Source organism: Sturnus vulgaris, chromosome Z (assembly GCF_052056855.1).
Source record: "Sturnus vulgaris isolate bStuVul1 chromosome Z, bStuVul1.hap1, whole genome shotgun sequence".
Classification (NCBI taxonomy): domain Eukaryota; kingdom Metazoa; phylum Chordata; class Aves; order Passeriformes; family Sturnidae; genus Sturnus; species Sturnus vulgaris.
The window spans coordinates 80,898,658-80,915,587 of NC_142283.1; the positions used below are offsets into that span (position 1 = coordinate 80,898,658).

At 40.6% G+C, this 16,930-nt stretch overlaps 1 protein-coding gene across 6 annotated transcripts in view; it reads right to left on the bottom strand.

Annotated features, from left to right (window-relative positions):
* Nucleotides 1-16,930, bottom strand: part of DYM (dymeclin) — a 216,403-nt gene that overhangs the window by 133,294 nt on the left and 66,179 nt on the right. For all 6 annotated transcript variants that reach the window (XR_015799699.1, XM_014894892.2, XM_014894890.2 and 3 more), the window contains 2 exons: nucleotides 5,497-5,679; nucleotides 1,824-2,002 (listed from right to left, as the gene is read on the bottom strand). Coding sequence is in view for 5 of the 6 variants with exons in the window: in XM_014894892.2 (XP_014750378.1) it covers nucleotides 1,824-2,002; nucleotides 5,497-5,679 (362 nt within the window). In the remaining variant the exon portion in view is untranslated. The remainder of the gene's footprint in view (nucleotides 1-1,823; nucleotides 2,003-5,496; nucleotides 5,680-16,930) is intronic.

Genomic DNA, 16,930 nt, shown 5'->3' on the forward strand with positions numbered 1-16,930 from the left:
GAATTACAACACCAGAATAGTACACAGTGCATCACTCTTGCCATACAGGGAACAATAGCCAGCTCCAGTACTTGAGTCCCTTTATCTCATTTTCAAGTCTAAGGCTGAATTACCCTTTTTCACCACAGGACTGTAGTTAGGAGGTCATGATTTCTTTGTCCAGTAGAACTCCCAGCCCTCCCAATTCTTTTTGAGTCTGGCTCAGCCTGCCTTACTGAGCAATTGAAACTGCTCTTCTCCGTTAGTTGCTGCTACACCTTATTCACTGGCCCAATAAAAGCAAGAGGATCGGACAGAGATGTCAGTAAGTTGTCAGTAGAGATCACAGAGCAGCAGCATGAAGAGCAAAATAACACCAATTTCAAATGTTGGTATTAAAAAAAAATCAAACTACCCACAACAACATGCGGTTGACTTTTCAGCAATGCTTTTCTGAATTTTTCCATCTTTTCCCATGAAGTGTTTAAAGTTGCTGGTAATTTCTGAGATTTTCTGACTATTCTTTTTTAGGTGATAATATATGAAAATATTCTACACTGCACAGCATCTGAGTACCTGCATCTTGACTTGTTTTGACAGATGCACCACACTGTTTTTCTGGAAGCTTTACAACGTATCAGAAACCGTAATTATAAAACAATGCACACACCTAATATTTAGCTGTCTAGAGCAACCTGGGATAGTGGAAGGCATCCCTGCACATGCAAGAAGTTGCAAAAAGAGGGGCTTTAAGGCGCCTTCCAACCCAAACCATTCTGGGATTCTATTCTACGATTCTAAAGATACAACAAATTGTTATGGTTAGCAGCTGTTAACTTGTCATATCACACACTAGCAGCCCCAAAAATTATACATGACCATTTGTTCACAGAATTCATGCAAAATGACTCAGCCTTGCCTACATAATCTGCAGTGGACACAGGAGTTCAGTCCTGAATCAATTCAGCATCAACCATCTCACCCCAGTTTGCCAACAGTGGCGTCTATCAACTCCGATTTTAGCAATACATCTGCTAGAACTTGGACTGAAACCAAATTCACTCCATATCTGCCATCAAACAGGCAAGGGATCTAATTACCTGGCAGGATTTCAAATATTAAAATGGAAAGGGTCCTCTATTCTGTTACCAATTCCCCTAGACAGCCATTATCTTATTAAAGGAATGCTCTTTAATAAGTAAGATTTGTTAAAGTGGTTTGTGACATTACTAAAGCAGGGAGCATAAGCTAATTTATAACCTACAAAAACCATACCAGGTGTCTGTTATATTGGCCATTAACCACAATCCTATTTAAGCAGCTAAAAAGGCACTACAGTTGTATTTCTATAAAATCTGTGAGTTGCTCCTTGAGGACTTTCAGTCTTAGGTCAACCCTGTAAGACATTTGGCATGTTAGTCCAGTTACAGCTCATTTTGTTAACTATTACTCCTGAAAGCACAGAGTAAGCTTGTGCAACTTTTTGGCCTGAATATCCAAAAGACATAAATAAAACGATGAATAGAATAATTTCTGCTACCAGTTTCTCTACACCATGATCAGAAGTGGGGAGTTTTCACCTGGGTCACGATAGTGGCACAGAGAAGGAGGGAATCCAGGATGGTCTTGTGGCTTTACCAGTACCACCCTTGACTGCAGTCATGTGCTAGCACTACACTCCTGAGATGACATAACAAAAATGAGTAAGTGAGCTAGAACTGGTGAATGAGTGATCCAGAACCCACTGCTCCCACGCAGAACAGAGGCCACTGGCAGCTGGTGACACCCAGGCTTGCAGGGCCAATCCCTCGTGGTGAGAATAAAGGAAGCAGAGCAAGACTCACCAGATTTTCTATGTCTGTCCGTGCCAACACGTAGGTCCGCACATTGCTGTTCTGATGCAGAAGCATGTATAAGAGAAGAGTGGCTTGATCAGATTTCTGCTGCTCACATAAAGCTGTGTATAAACTGTTAAAGTTAATCTGGAAAGTGTGTGGATTTGATGACGAAAATGCGGTGTTATCTGAAATACAGAAGTAAAAGAAAATCTTTAACAAATACATTTATCATTCAGTTATTTGTTAATTTTATAAAATCTCTGGGGGAAATATTTAATACACCACAGAAAGGAGGAAACAAAAATCACCTGTGACTCGTATCACCAATGGTCATAAACCATAACAGAATCTCATAAAGTTTCAGTTGTGCCAAAAGCTGAGGTTGCTCTCCCATATGAGCTTGAGTAAGACCCTGGTACCTGCACAGAGCATTCACCTTTTTTCATAAAACAATTTTGTCCCTCCATATGGCTTCTACTGCTAATAAGGAATGTGATCCCAGGAGCTGCGGAAGACGGGCAGCCACAATATATCTGGAACCAATATATCAGTGATTAACTTCCAATCCCTGCACATCAAACTTGCAGGTTTAGTTCTCTGGCATTAAGGCGGAGTATCTCCCATCCATTCCTTTTTGGCACAAAGGGCGGATGTGCATAGGTCAAGATTACTGTGATATCTCAGTGGATCATAGGTGTCAAGACTTTACAGGTGTCAAGACTTCAGTGGTGGGGAGTTTGCTGAGTTAAGTGATGTAAAGCATCACATCACATTGTCTGACATCCCTCAAAGTAATAGCAATTTGTTCAGAATCACAATATACTCTGTGTTAGGGCTGGAAGCGAAAATAAAACAGATTTCTGTTCACAGAACTTTTACCAACTTCAATAAAAACATGCATCTGCAAAGATCTCTAAGGTGTAGAAATTCCCTGTGGAAACAGAAGAGGCTAGTACTTACAGGGGGCTTTTGAAGAAGATGGAGAGTTGAGAGAATTTTTATATGGGCTAATGGCCATAGGACAAGGGGGAAAGGTTTTAAACTGAAAGAAAATACATTTAGATGACAAATCAGGAAGAAATTCTTCCCTGTGAGGGTGGTGAGGCCCTGGCAAAGGGTGTCCAGAGAAGCTGTGGCTCCTCCATCCCCAGCAGCGTCCAAGGCGAGGTCGGATGGGGCTTGGAGCAATCTGGGATAGTGGAAGGTGTCCCTGCCCACGGCAGGAGAGTAGAAACTGGGTGATCTTGAAAGTCCCAACCCAAACCACACTGTGGTTCTATGATTTTAAGCCCATATTCTTACTGAAGTTTTCTAAGTAGCTTTCAGTGCAGAAGAGCATGGCAGTCATCACGTATTTTGAACAGCATTTCCACCCACTTTGGATGGAAAAAGTGCTTGGAATTGCTGCAGGAGCCCTGCAGGAGCCCTGGCTGCCATTGGTTTTGTGGGGCCCAGCAGACAGCGTGCCGGGGAGCCACCATTCCTCTTGGCCAGGGCAAGGGGGGACAGCTCCAGCCATTGAGCTGCAGGCAGCAGGAGGTCCTGGAGCAAACAGGATTCCTGCCTGCAGGAGCTGGGAACCACACGGAGACACAGCCCCGTGGTGATGGAGATCCTGCCTGTCCCAAAACCACGCACCCACGGGTGCAGGAGAGACTCCAACCTGGCCTCCTCAACTGCTGACCACGATTGTGGACCAGCTGGTTTAAAAAACCTCCCTGCTTTGGGCAGGAACTTCCCTTCAGGAGGGAAGACCTGGATGTAGACAGCAAAATCAGAACAATTCAGTCCTTGGTGCCACAGGTCATTAGCTGAGAAGCTCCCCTTGGCTTTGCAGCTTCATTTCCGTGGATGTTCAAGCTGTGCCACTGGGATTTATAGCATTTCACTATCAGTTTTATTAAAGGATACTAAAAAGTCCAGTAAAGTGAAAATCTAAACAAAATTAAAGAAACTTACCAGCAACACCAGCATATCTTGTATTATTCTGCAGAGCATTAAACTCATCAAAGAAAAATTAAACTATTCTAGACCATGTACAAAAAAAAAAAACCCTATCCTGAATTCTTCTAGTTTTGTCCCAATTAAATTATAGACATTATTTTAACAAAAATGCCAATTTTCCTTTTATAGTATATATTATGACAGCAACCAGCTTCTTTTATTTCACATTACTTTCCTCTTACAAACCCCTTAGAATGTTCACAGAAATTAAATTTAAGTTCAATTATGAGTATTGCTAGTGGGAACAAGTTTCTGGGAAACAATAAGTCATTCTATCAACATACACATGTAGAGAAAATACAGCTTTTCATGCTACATTTGACACAAAATAAGTTCTTTCAAAATTTTCTAATGATATATGTATAGCGCCCTTTAATGCAATACACTACTGGCTACTGATGGCATGAAACAAAGCCAACCAAAATGCAACATTAAAGGAAGCTTGCAGTTTAAAGACAGAACAAAACAAAAACTTTATCAACAATTTGATCTCAACCACCTGTAAATGGTATCCAATAAATCAAAGAAGCATGTTAGGACTCAGAATTCTTCTTATAAGAACAATCCTCCACCTTCACAACCCAATAAATTTTCCTAGGTAATGGTGAATTAATTTAGAGCTCAACCTGGTTAAAACTTAATGGATAAAGGAATACAAAAACTCCCCAGAAGAAAGTGCATAACTCAGGATATTACTGTGGCTTCACAGGTTGTCACTCAGCTCCTGAGCTCTGTGCACGGTGCCAACCTGCACAAAGCCAATGAAAGGTGAAACCACATGGCTCAGACTCAGAGATCTAAGCATCGATAAAGTACACATGGAAAATGGTGGAGTCCCCTTCCCTGCAGGGATTTAAAAGCCATGTGGCTGTGGCACTTGGGGACAGGGGTTGGTGGCCTGGGCAGTGCTGGGAGAACGCTTGGACTTGGAGGGATTTTCCAACCTAAATGAGCCTGTGATTATGTGAAAGGCACAGGCTGCATACAGAGCTATCTAGATATCACAAGCTTTGTTAGGGCATTCCCAAATCCCAAACAAGACCCTCTGAGACTCAGTGCCACATGGCACCTGCCACAGAAACTGCAACCTGCCTTCTCAAAATCCAGAAAAGCACCAAAACAACTCTGAAACCTCCCACGCATACAAAACTCATGGAAGTGTTTACGTTAAACATTTTTTTCTTACATTTGAAATATAAGAATACAGTCAGCAGACCCAGGTAGTAATTTAATTATTTATCTTCTCTCCAATGACTATGACTCCAGGACAAAAAGTACTACAAATTTTCAGGCAACTCCTGCATACTCTTGGATAACCAATCTACTTATAGGTTAGTTTTATGCATATTTTATGAAATTATAGAGTCACAGAATCATCAAAGTCAGCAGAAACCTTCAAAGAACTTCTAGCCCAGGAAGTAAACTGGACCAGGATTATGAAGCTCTCTAGTATTTCTCAGGTCAGAAGGATAAAATATCCTCCCTCTATCCCCACCATTAACTTCAGCACCTGAGGAACTCCACCTCAAAACTCCCAGATAAAAAACTGTTACTACTGCCCTTCCATGGGTGTGCTGGAAGGACAACAAATCTGGAAAGAGAACCTCTATGCAATCACAGCATCTTAAAATGCCGTTCCATCAGTTCAGGCCCAGAAGTAAGAACAGACACAAACCTTGTGTGTTCTTGAAGGACATGATGGCTTGCCTGTAGGGGTTTGGAGTGTCTGGAGCATCGGTCAGGTTGGCCAGGACCAGCAGCAGCAGCAGGCTCTGGCTGGCCAGAGGCGAGCACTGCTCCAGCTGCGCCGACGCTTTGCTGCCCACCCCACCCAGCGTGAACACTGTCCACAGGCCAGCTGCAGAGAAAAAAAAACAACAAGCAACAGGTTTAGTCATCCTTTAATAAACAAGGCTATTTTACAGAATAGGCTTAGATTAGATATTGAAACAAAATCTGTCCCTGTTGAGGGTGGGCAGGCCCTGGCACAGGGTGCCCAGAGCAGCTGTGGCTGCCCCTGGATCCCTGGAAGTGCCCAAGGGCAGGCTGGACAGGGCTTGGAGCACCCTGGGACAATGGAAGGTGTCCCTGCCATGGCAGGAGTTGGATGGTCTTTAAGGTCCTTCCAGCCAAACCATTCTCTGATTCCACAATTGTACACTGGGCATGTACAGTTCCAGTAATAAGTCATAATGTATAAAGCCAATGTCATGTCCCCAAAGGCTGCTTGAAAAAACTCTCATTGTCAAACTGCTTATCACACTTTGATGACTGGGCCTCAAACACAGAGTCTTTGTCACACTTAGAGCACTAAATAGAATTAACCCCAGTACTAAACTACTGCATTTGAAATTCCTGTTCCTAATTAGAGAAGCGTTGGTGAAACCAGATGACCAGCTACATGCCCAAATACTGATTAGAGGAGAAGGAGCATAAGAGGAGGATTAAAGGACTCCCCTCATCCCTCTCCAGCAAGTCCATTAGTCCTTATGCCCTTGCCACTGCTCATGGGACTGTATTACAGCACAGAAAAACACTAAGAAAAGCACCAAAACTGAAACAGAGATGCTGCAGACTCAGCATTATTGGTGTACAAAGTCAGAGGAAAGGACAAAACCTCTATGTTTATTACATCTGGGCCCTTGATACATTCATTTCAAGGGAATAAGAAGCAGCCCTTCCCAATCACACACTATTAGATTTATCCCCAAATGCCTGCCTAGTAGATCATTCTTTTGAGTGTATCTTGAAATTTTATGGCAGAGTCTAAGCATTTCATCAAATTAATACTTTAACAGGTCAAAGCTTTGATTTATATAGGAAAAAACCCAATAAGTTCTACTTTAAAAAAGGTAAATCCTTATTTCCTCTTTTAATTAATGCCTAAATCAAAAATTAATTACAGCCTTCTTAAGAAACAACAACATCTTCTCAAAGAAAACAGAAAAATCAAGAAAGTTTTGTTTCCCGTCTTCTAGTCTGCAAGATTCAAAGTGTAAATGATAAAAACTTGTAAGCCATTTGAATGCAAAACATTAAAGTATAACCAATTAAGAGAATTTCAAGTACTCTTAGCCCTACAAAATTTCAAGCCATCCAATGAGTATTTTTCTTCAAATGTAATTATACAGTCAGATTATGTAACAAACCAATGCTCCCTCATTAGGACAATTGCAGGGCAATTACTGCCATGTCATGGGCAAGGGGACTAATGCCACTCAGTGTTAAGCAGCTTGAGAGAGTTCTTATAATAAAAAGTACTATAATTGCAGCCTTCTTGGCAAAAATTTAATGTTACATTAATAACCTTTATCACCATGTTTTTCATCCACTGCTCTTATCAGAATGAATGATGCTGACCACGAAATTTTTAAGCTCACATAAGTTACCCAGAGACATAACATACAAAGAAATTATTTTAAAAACCCTGAAACAACTGTACATCTATCATCACATGTTAAATAAATTAAAATCTATCAAATTTCCATTCTTGAACATTAGTGTAGTTCTTGTTTTTAATTTTCTACCACCCCATCTTTCTGTGGCTGACATCTGCCATTCCACCTTTTCTCAATACTTAGGAAAAGAGGGATATGGCCAAAATACCAGTGATTAATCTGAATCTTCCACCAGGGAGAATGAGGTCATTATGTCCAAGAGAAATCTGCACATTAATATGTGACCCAAGTAACCTCCTGAAGTTCTCTCGTGTGTTGGCAAATCCTCCAGTAAACCAATCCCATGTAACAGGTTCATAACATTCCTTGCAGTTGCAAAGGCAGTGTCATATTAGGTGCTAAGTACTGGCTGATGCTTCCAACACACTCAAATTAAAAACATATTAAAGGAAAATATTATTTCTGATCATAAACATCAGATTAAAATGCTAAAAAGGTAAAGAGCGTGGGAGGACAGAGAGACAGAAGGTTTCTAGCTGTATGTAGCAGTATGTTCAAAACATCTGAAATATTACTTTGTTAAACCTAATTTTATATTTATGCATATTTCAAAATTACAAGACTATATTTAACTTCTTTATCACACAAAATGAAGTAACTTATGCTGCACTCTTTTAGAAGCATTCCTTACTATATTCTTTTCAGATCTGAAGTTATCAGAAAACATAGAAGAATAGACACTGAATCAGTGTGGACAGAGTAACATTTCAGATTCTGCTTCTTCAGAACATCACAGGAAAAACAAAGAAAACAGAAGAAAAGGAAGAAAATTCATCTTTTTAAAGTGATGATGGCCAGGTTGGCCAGGGCTTGGAGCAACCTAGGAGAGCGGGCGTCCCCGCCCATGGCAGGGGTTGGATCAAGATGAGCTTTGAAATCCCTTCCAACCCGAATCATTCTAGGATTCCATGATTCCATGAAAATCCCTGTTTAAGCCAACAGGATAGCCACAGATGGCTGCAAGACCACTAGTTCTGCCTAGCATCATTACAGGCATGAAGAGATATTTGCCTATATGCTTCAACATATAGATTAGATTTCTTTCACATTGAGGATTTTTTAATTTTACTTCTATCTTCCTGACATTTTTTTATATATCACGAGAGAAATACAAATTCCAGATGTTTTTGTAAAGCTTTCTACATTTCTGGGAGGTGGCAAAGGTAAGCTAGGGTTCTCAAAACTAAACCACTAAGCTGCGAAAAAGAGGGAAGGGTAGATTACCTGAAACAGCGTCATGAGGCAAACTGCTTCTGAAGATTTATAAAATCTTGAAAAGGCTCTACAGTACCAAATACTATCTTTCTGGTCACAGTTATAAGCCTGATGAAGTCAATAATTCACAACCCTAAACAGTCTCTTCAACGTTGTTGTGGTTTAACACCACACAGCCAATCATTCTCTCCTCTCTGGTGAGATGGGGAAGAGAACTAAGAGAAAACGCAAAATTCAGGGGTTGAGATGAAGGCAATTCAACAGGAACAAAAAAGAAGGGAAAATTATGATGATAATGATGATAAAAGAATATACAGAAGAAGTGATGCACAGTGCAGTTGCTCACCACCTGCTGCAGACCCTGAAGCAGTGTCCACCAACTCCTGGGCAACACCCTCCAGTTTGACAAGATATGGCATATTCCTTCAACTCGTTGGGTCAGCTGTCCTGGCTGTATCCCCTCTATGGGATATTCCTTCAACTCGTTGGGTCAGCTGTCCTGGCTGTATCCCCTCTATGGGATATTCCTTCAACCCGTTGGGTCAGCTGTCCTGGCTGTGTCCCCTCCCAGCTCCTTGTGCTTTAAGAAACATTGAAGCTCATCCCATTCTAACCCCTGACATGGGCAGGGACTCCTTCCACTGTCCCAAGTGGCTCCATGCCCTGTCCAGCCTGGTCTGAAACACTATCAGGGATCCAGGGACACCCACTGCTTCTTTGGGAAACCTGTGCCAGGGCCTCACCACCCTCACAGACAGGAATTCCTTCTGAAATTATGAGAAGGTGACAAGTCCTTGATTCAGCATAAGCATGACTTAGCGACAACTAAAACATCAGGGTGATATCAACATTACCCAGCAACTCTACCGAAGCTGAAAACAAGACGCTTAGGTATTTGGATTAGTTATTTCTTTTATACAGTTTACAGTTTTCTGCAGAATACTTTCAATTGCATTTCTGTAATATTTGTCCATCATTTCTAACTGTGTCCAGCTCTGGGCTTCCCAGCACAAGAGGCACATGGAGCTCCTGGAGCGGGTCCAGTGGAAAGTGACACATACACTGAAGGGCCTGGAGCATCTCCCTGTCCAGGAAAGGCTGGGGGAGCTGGGGCTGTTCGGGATTGTGAGAGGGGCCCTGAGCCCTGCGTGTCCCTGAGTTCAGGCAGGGTCAGAGCAGAGCCCAGGCTCTGCTCCAGGCACAGCCCAGCCATGGCACCAGAGCCACGGGCAGGGGCTGAGCCCAGCGATTCCCCCTGCACAGGAGACACAAACTCTGCCCTGGGGTGGAGTCTCCCTCACTGGGGATATTCCAGAGCCCTCAGGACACAATCCTGTGCCCTGTGCTCTGGGATGGCCCTGCTGGAGCAGGACGTGGGGTCAGATGTCCCACTGTGGGCCCTTCCAGCCTGACCAGCTCTGGGATTCACTGGTATAACTTTATTTCTTGACTCAGTTCCACATGGAACTACATTGCTAGAAGTTTTGTCAATTGGAGAACTGTAAAATTCTGCCAATTATTTCTGGGAAATTCTTAAATACTTTAATAAGGAACTGACTGCTTTTACATTTAAAACATAATTAACAGATTCATTTTTGCTCTTCTCTTCCACCAAGCTATCAGCCACAGATTGCTTTTCTCTGTTCATACAACTCTATGTAAGGCAGAGCAAGAAAAGCAGGTCATAAGAGCAAAGTATGTTATTTTGCAACAGAGAAGCTGAGGTTTTCTGTAAGATGGCTGGAAACACAGTTTACAGCCATGAAAACAAACCCAGGACTTTAATCTACTTTGACATTCTGTGAAACAACACTTAATGGCAAAATGAAGTTATGACACAGTCACCAAAATAGAACTTTCTTTCACCTGACTGTTATTTGATGTAAACACAACTCTGCAGAAACCTCAGCCTAATGCCTGGTCTCTGTTACACAATGAGATACAAATAAGGTTCATGTTTGTACCTGCTTCGAAAAGGTTTAAACACACTTATTTATAGTTTCATAAGAATAAGAAGAATTTTAGGAGTTTGACTTTGAAGACATTTTGAAACCAAGAGTGCAGAAAGTACTCTAAAAACTCATTACGCTCATATAAAGCATTGCTACTTACAGTCTACAGCTTCTAACACTGTCTACCATTATTTTAAGTCAGCAGATCAACTAACTGTGAGCTGTAATTGATTTTTGAGCTCTCCTGGATTAGTTATTAAACTAGTTGTAATTCTTCTGCAAAATATATTATTCACCTTTTAACCTTCAGTGTCAAGGCTCAGAAGACAAACTTTCGACTTCTCATGCTGGACAGAGCATTAAATTAATGCTGAGGAAATTGGAGTTACTTATTTCCAAGTTTCTTTCTAGGAAATTAGTATTGTTTGGGTTTTTTTTTAATCTAATAGTAGCTCAAAAATTCAATTAAAGTGATCACTGAACTTAAACCTTTCCTTTGAACATCCTTCATTGCGTTTAAATATAGGCATTAAATTGCAATTAATACTGGCAAAGCCTTTTTGAGTATGGTCCTGTCTCTCGTCACTGGAGTTTGGTAAGAGGGCAGATCCTTCCCTCATTCTCCACTACAGGACCTCATCATCTCAAATATATTTAGCATCCTCCTAATGAGTTTTTTATTACTTTTGAAAGTATTTGCTGAGGGCACCAACTTGAGGTACTGCCCCAAGCTGCTTTTGAGACTGAATAGGACAAAGTAAGAGTTTTAGTAGACATGAAGATCTTCGAAAGGTCTCTTGATTTCCCCCTGTCATTTTGACATATCCAAAACAACAATCCTGCTCTCTTGCTGCAGAAATGGAAAGAACACAAATAGATGAGGCTACAGAAGCTGGCGAAGCCAGTGTTAAATATCAGAAAGAAAACTCAACCACAACGAAAAAAGCCCAAAACAGTAATACATCCAAGTCTTAGCTCCACATTCTGCTTTCCTATTTCTGAAACTTCTAGCATCCAGAAGATTGTACAATGCTGAAACAGCATCTAAGGCATCACTAAATACAGACGGTGAAGAATTAAAGCAAAAGTGATTTTCATTGCATCTAATTGATACCATCATGTAGTTCCTCCACCAAAACCAGTAAATAACGTATTATTAAAAAACATTACAATTACTGTTTAATTCTTATTACACTCAAGCAGCAGCACTGGGAACTTGAGCGTTGTTTTTTTAACGCTTATTATGTGTGTCACATTTCTTAAGTCAATTCAATAGTTCTCACACTGTGGTCTGATGAACACTTTCTGGTGGCCCATGGAGAGCTGGCAGTTCACATTGTGCTGGCTCTTGTCCTTGTTTCCAGCTGCTACATTGTGTTAGAAAAAAGCTAAAAATACATAAATACTTTCCTACGATTACTTTTCCATGCAAGCAATTTCTCAAGTTGCCACGGGGATGTTATGTGATAATGAATGGGAGAGGAAAAAGAGGTCCATGGAATCATGAACAGGGATCAGTGAGGCAACTGCTCTATCAGGGGCATTTTATACTTTATAAAGCACATCTTCAACATCTCAGATCTTTAGTTAAGGAACTTAAACTGCAAATTGTGAGGAATCCAGGGTATACTTGCTTAGAAGACTATAAAATAGCAGCTACATTGATTTTAGGGAAGTCCTACTGCAGATTAGGCAAGATTTATTACAGAAAGAAACTAGCAAAGCTGAAGTACAGGAAAGTATAGGAAATATGGAATCATTTTTACACGGTTTATGAACCTGCATGTTAAATATTCCACTCTCAAGCAGAATTAAACTCATCTGTAGCATAAACACACTGACGTACACACAAACTACAACCTGTGACTGAAATAGTCAATCTGGTGACTTTTTAAGAAGGGAAATTGTTAAAACTCAGAAGCACAAAAATGGCTGTCCTAAATACCACAATAACTTTTGTTTGCAGTCACTTTTTAATTGTAGTAACTTTTTCAACTGACACACGTTTCCACAAATGATAGGTTTTTGCAACATTTCAGCTGGCATTGTAATACAAAAAATGACAAAAGTAACAATTTTTAATTTTCAGCAATATTTGTCATGGTCTTCATTGTCGTGCATTGGACTAACAGGATTAGCCGAAACTAGCTTGAGACATAGGGGAGGTTCTACAAACAGCTATAAATGAATAGTTTCTCGATGTCACACAGTCTAGCAAAACAAATTTGTATTTAAACACTGGTAGGCTAGCTGCTCTATAAGTCATCAGCAGGCTGCAGCAAGAATTCATGCGTGGGAGACACTAAATTTAAAAGCATTTTTAAACTACAGCTATCTACCAGTCCATCTTGACTCCATTTCTTGTCTGGAACGCAGCAATGGCACATGATGTGTATCAGAGTAAATGTGTGATCACTTGGAACTGCATATTCAGACTTAAAATCCCATCGAACTACTACTTAGTCCCTAGTGCAAGGTCAAAGTCACACAATTCACGAAGATGATTGCCATGGCTTTATTTCAGGTGCTGTGTTACATTTCAGCTGCTTTACTACTATATTTTAAGCATTTAATTCCTAAATACTACAAGAAAGTGACTAAAATGCTATAGAAAGATTAAGTGCATGTTTTAGATTACTTCTTTAAACGTTAAAAAGAATTATAGAAGAGATTTAAAAATCAAGTTATTTTCTTCTCAACAAATCACTGCAACAGAACAACTGCTCTATATTTCATGGATTTCAACTGGCTCATTGAAATACATGACTGAGTATGACTTAATTGTTTGAGGGTTTTCACACCTAATAACACTATTGTAAAGGAGACCAGTACTTCATCCTGCCTGCCAAGAACAGCAGAAGGTAGTTGTTTCTGTGGAGCCAAGCTCTGCAACAACAGCTCCCCGCCTGCCCCACTCCTGGTCACAGCCTCTCCAGGGATAGCCCAGCTCATGTCCCTGTGCACCCACACATTTCAAATACACCCCAGGCACCTTTTTGATGTCACCATTGCTCCCCGTGCTGCAGCAGGACAGCAAAGCAGCAGGGAATGGCTGGGGTGGAGGAGACACTGGGGAAAAGACAGCCCAGGAAATCTCCACATAAACCCTCCAAAGCTAGAGAGGCACTGATGAGTCTGAGGTGCCCGGGGCTGTGATGTCATTAACACATTCTGGAAGCAGTTTTTCAGGAAATGAATCATGGAAGCAAGTGAAATGCAAAGATGTATTAGGTAACTGTGTCCATCCCCTATCCATGAACAGTGTTCCCTCCAGTACAGCTTGTTATTCTATCCAGTCTAATTTTAAGAGACTAGTAATGGAGCTTGAACCACATCCTTTGGGAAGCGTGTTCCATAATCTAATAAACCTCAATGTTAAGATTTTTTTCCTAATATTCTGCTAAACATTACTTTGCTCAGCTTCATCTACGTATTCCTTTAAGTGGTTCTATGTAATACCATAAAACATTTCTGCCCCAGTTCAGTGTTTACAGCCCTTAAATAAAAGGCACAGTCAGGTCTCCTTTGTTGCCCAGCCAAATTACATACACACATTTTTCTTTCCTTTCTTTTAAAGTCTTTTCCAGTTTGCTTCCTGCAATTAATTCCAGCTCTAATACTTCGCACGACCTTTCAAATGTCATGGAACTGAAAAAGATTGCAAACACAAAATTGCATAGATTGATAAATAAGCATATCCCTCATTTCACTGCAAAAACGGTGTTTATTTCATTTTAAACCATTCATCTTCCTTTTTATCACTAGATCTCAGAAGATCTTTCCTTGGGGCAACCCATCTATTGCATTATTACTATTTTTCTTGTTTTGAACTTTAAAATAAGAAGACAATCATCTTCTCCCAAGACCATGAGGCTCAGCTGCAAACTTGCATCCTCATTAAAGCTTTTCACACCACAGAGGAATCAGAAATTCCAAAACACCAAAAAAGTATTTAATCTGAAAAACTACAAAAACATTCAAAGTCAATACCTGTAAACTCCGTGAAATTATACTACCTGTAACTAGATATGTATTATTAACCGTTGGATTTGATGATCTTCAAGGTCTTTCCCAGACTTGATGATTCCATGAGTCTATGGTAAATTTAACATTTCTAGATGGGGTCTACCTCTCACTTGCCCAGAGATGCTGAAGCATGGCATAGCTTTGTTAGCTGGAAATCCCTGATGACATTTTTATTGAGTAGTAGCCATACCCAGAGACAGACACCTTGAAGAATTAAGTAAAGCAAATTATATAACATCAAAAGACCGAGTAAAGCTGGGAATAACTATAACAAACCATTAATTCACATTTAGAAATATAACCTATAGGAAGGGAACATCTTAAGTAAGGAATCTTCACATTTTTATTAGCCCAACTCCTGGCCTGTTGCTATTTCAACTCCTTTTGACACAAGTGATACAATTTCTGAGATGGAACAATATTCCTGCTGCACATTTGAAGACTGTCCAGTATAACTGAAGTTGCAAATGTGACCACAATATCAAGAAAAAATAAATAAAGGTTTTATGGTATTATACAAGAGCACAATACCACAGTATTATGAGTACTTGGAACCTAAGAAACTAAGTGCAAGCTTGAAGAGAGTGAGAGAGAGGAAAACAAATAAAAATGTGGGAAAAACTGCAAATCCACCCAGTGTTGGATTTAATTTTAGAGGAACTGTCTGACTCAATCATCTATCCACCTCGGAACAGCAGACTTCACGCCAACAAGTTCACATAGAGACATTAAAAAGTAGTTGTTGCATGGTGGGGTTTGGGAGTTTGTTTTGGTTTGGGCTATTTTGGTGGGATTTTGGGGAGAGAGGGTTAGTTCCTGGAGGGGTTTTGTTCAGGCTTTTATTTTTTAATCATTATTTATTTAATTATTTACAGTTTTATTAGAAAACTCCTCTGGCTTTTGCCCATGGCACCATCCCCATATTTTATTGATCTTGTCAGAATGCAAGGGAACACAGTGAATGTGTATAATTCAACCAGTTGTGGAACTTCCAGTAACATCTTCTGTGGACTCTATCAGGCAAAATATCAGGCAGAAGCAAGCATAGAAACATGCTACAAAATAACCATCTTGGCAGTATTATTTTTAAATAGTGCTAATCAGGGTATCGATATTAACTAACGTGTTTGATGCAGGACCCTCAGGACAACTTCATCCTCATACATATGGGAAGGGGAAGAAGAAATCCAGACAACCAATGAAAGAAGTGACCTGTAAAGCTGCTAGACAGGTCAATGCATCCAAGAAATTACTTTTCCAGAGCAGTTAGATTTTTATATCAGTTAGTGAGTTTAGCACACTGCTCCTGTTGGCTTGTTGTGACTGCAGGCGCTCAATTCAACTGCTTCTTGAGGCATGAGAGGAACAAGGAATTGCTAGCACAGCAAACTCAGCACAGACCTGCTGCTTCCCTCCTAGACCATTTTCACTCCTCTAAACTTGTGAAGCACCTCACCACTGGTACCTGCAGCACTTCCAGCCAGCTTCTCCATCAGCCTCCAGGAGAGCATTCAAAAACAATTAAATAGAACTCCTAATATAAGCACAGCTGAAAAACTTGGAGTTACACAGCTTAGGAATGCTCTGGCTGCCACCCTTTTTCCTGAGAAGATCTGCTCACACTCCTTGGAGCCTGCCACCTCTCCCCAGCACAATGGGCACGTTATTTTTTAACCCAGCATGTCCCTATTTTTCCTTTAAGAGGTAACATTTTGTTTGTGTGAGGTAACTTCTTCCTCTACGCTACCTGCCACTCCAAGGACAAGGAAAACTCTAAGTGTTAATTCTCTTGCTTGAAACCTCGTCCACCAGCAACTGCATGGGGCAGGGAAAGTCTCCCCTGGATCCTGGAAGAGGCTCATGGACCTCACGAGAGGTGCTGCATCCCGAGCCTCAATGGCACGACGCTCTGGAACACACTTCATGAAAACTCAACGTTCAGACAATTCTGCTGCCAGTTTTTCAACAAGTTTCTGCTCAACATATGCAAATAGCAAGTTTTGGGACCTTGTAACTTGGCCAGATTTAGTAAACTTTAAGAGGGATTGTAAATGGCACATCTCTATCCACAGCTTCACTCCCCTAAGCCCCGCTTCCCAAATCTCAAGAGCCTGTTCCAAGGCATGAAGGCTCTAAAGCTCCTCAATAAAACAGATGTAAGAATTCAGCATTGGTTAAGTAACATTTTTCCCTAACCTCATTCTCAGAAACAGAAGAACTGTTTTCAATTAAAGCAGTGCCAAAAAAATTTAGAAAAAAAAATCTAAAAAAAAGAGCCTAAGGAAGATACTCAGCATGAAAAGTTTCATCACAAACAACTGAAGTCCGAAAAAAAATTATGAGCAATTGAAAATTGGATTTCACTACAGAAAGTGCTCTATAAGCTTATCTTGAGGCATCAATACCAGCTCCAGCCATACGAACATTATTAAAGTGGCAGTTTTAATGATGAAGCGCT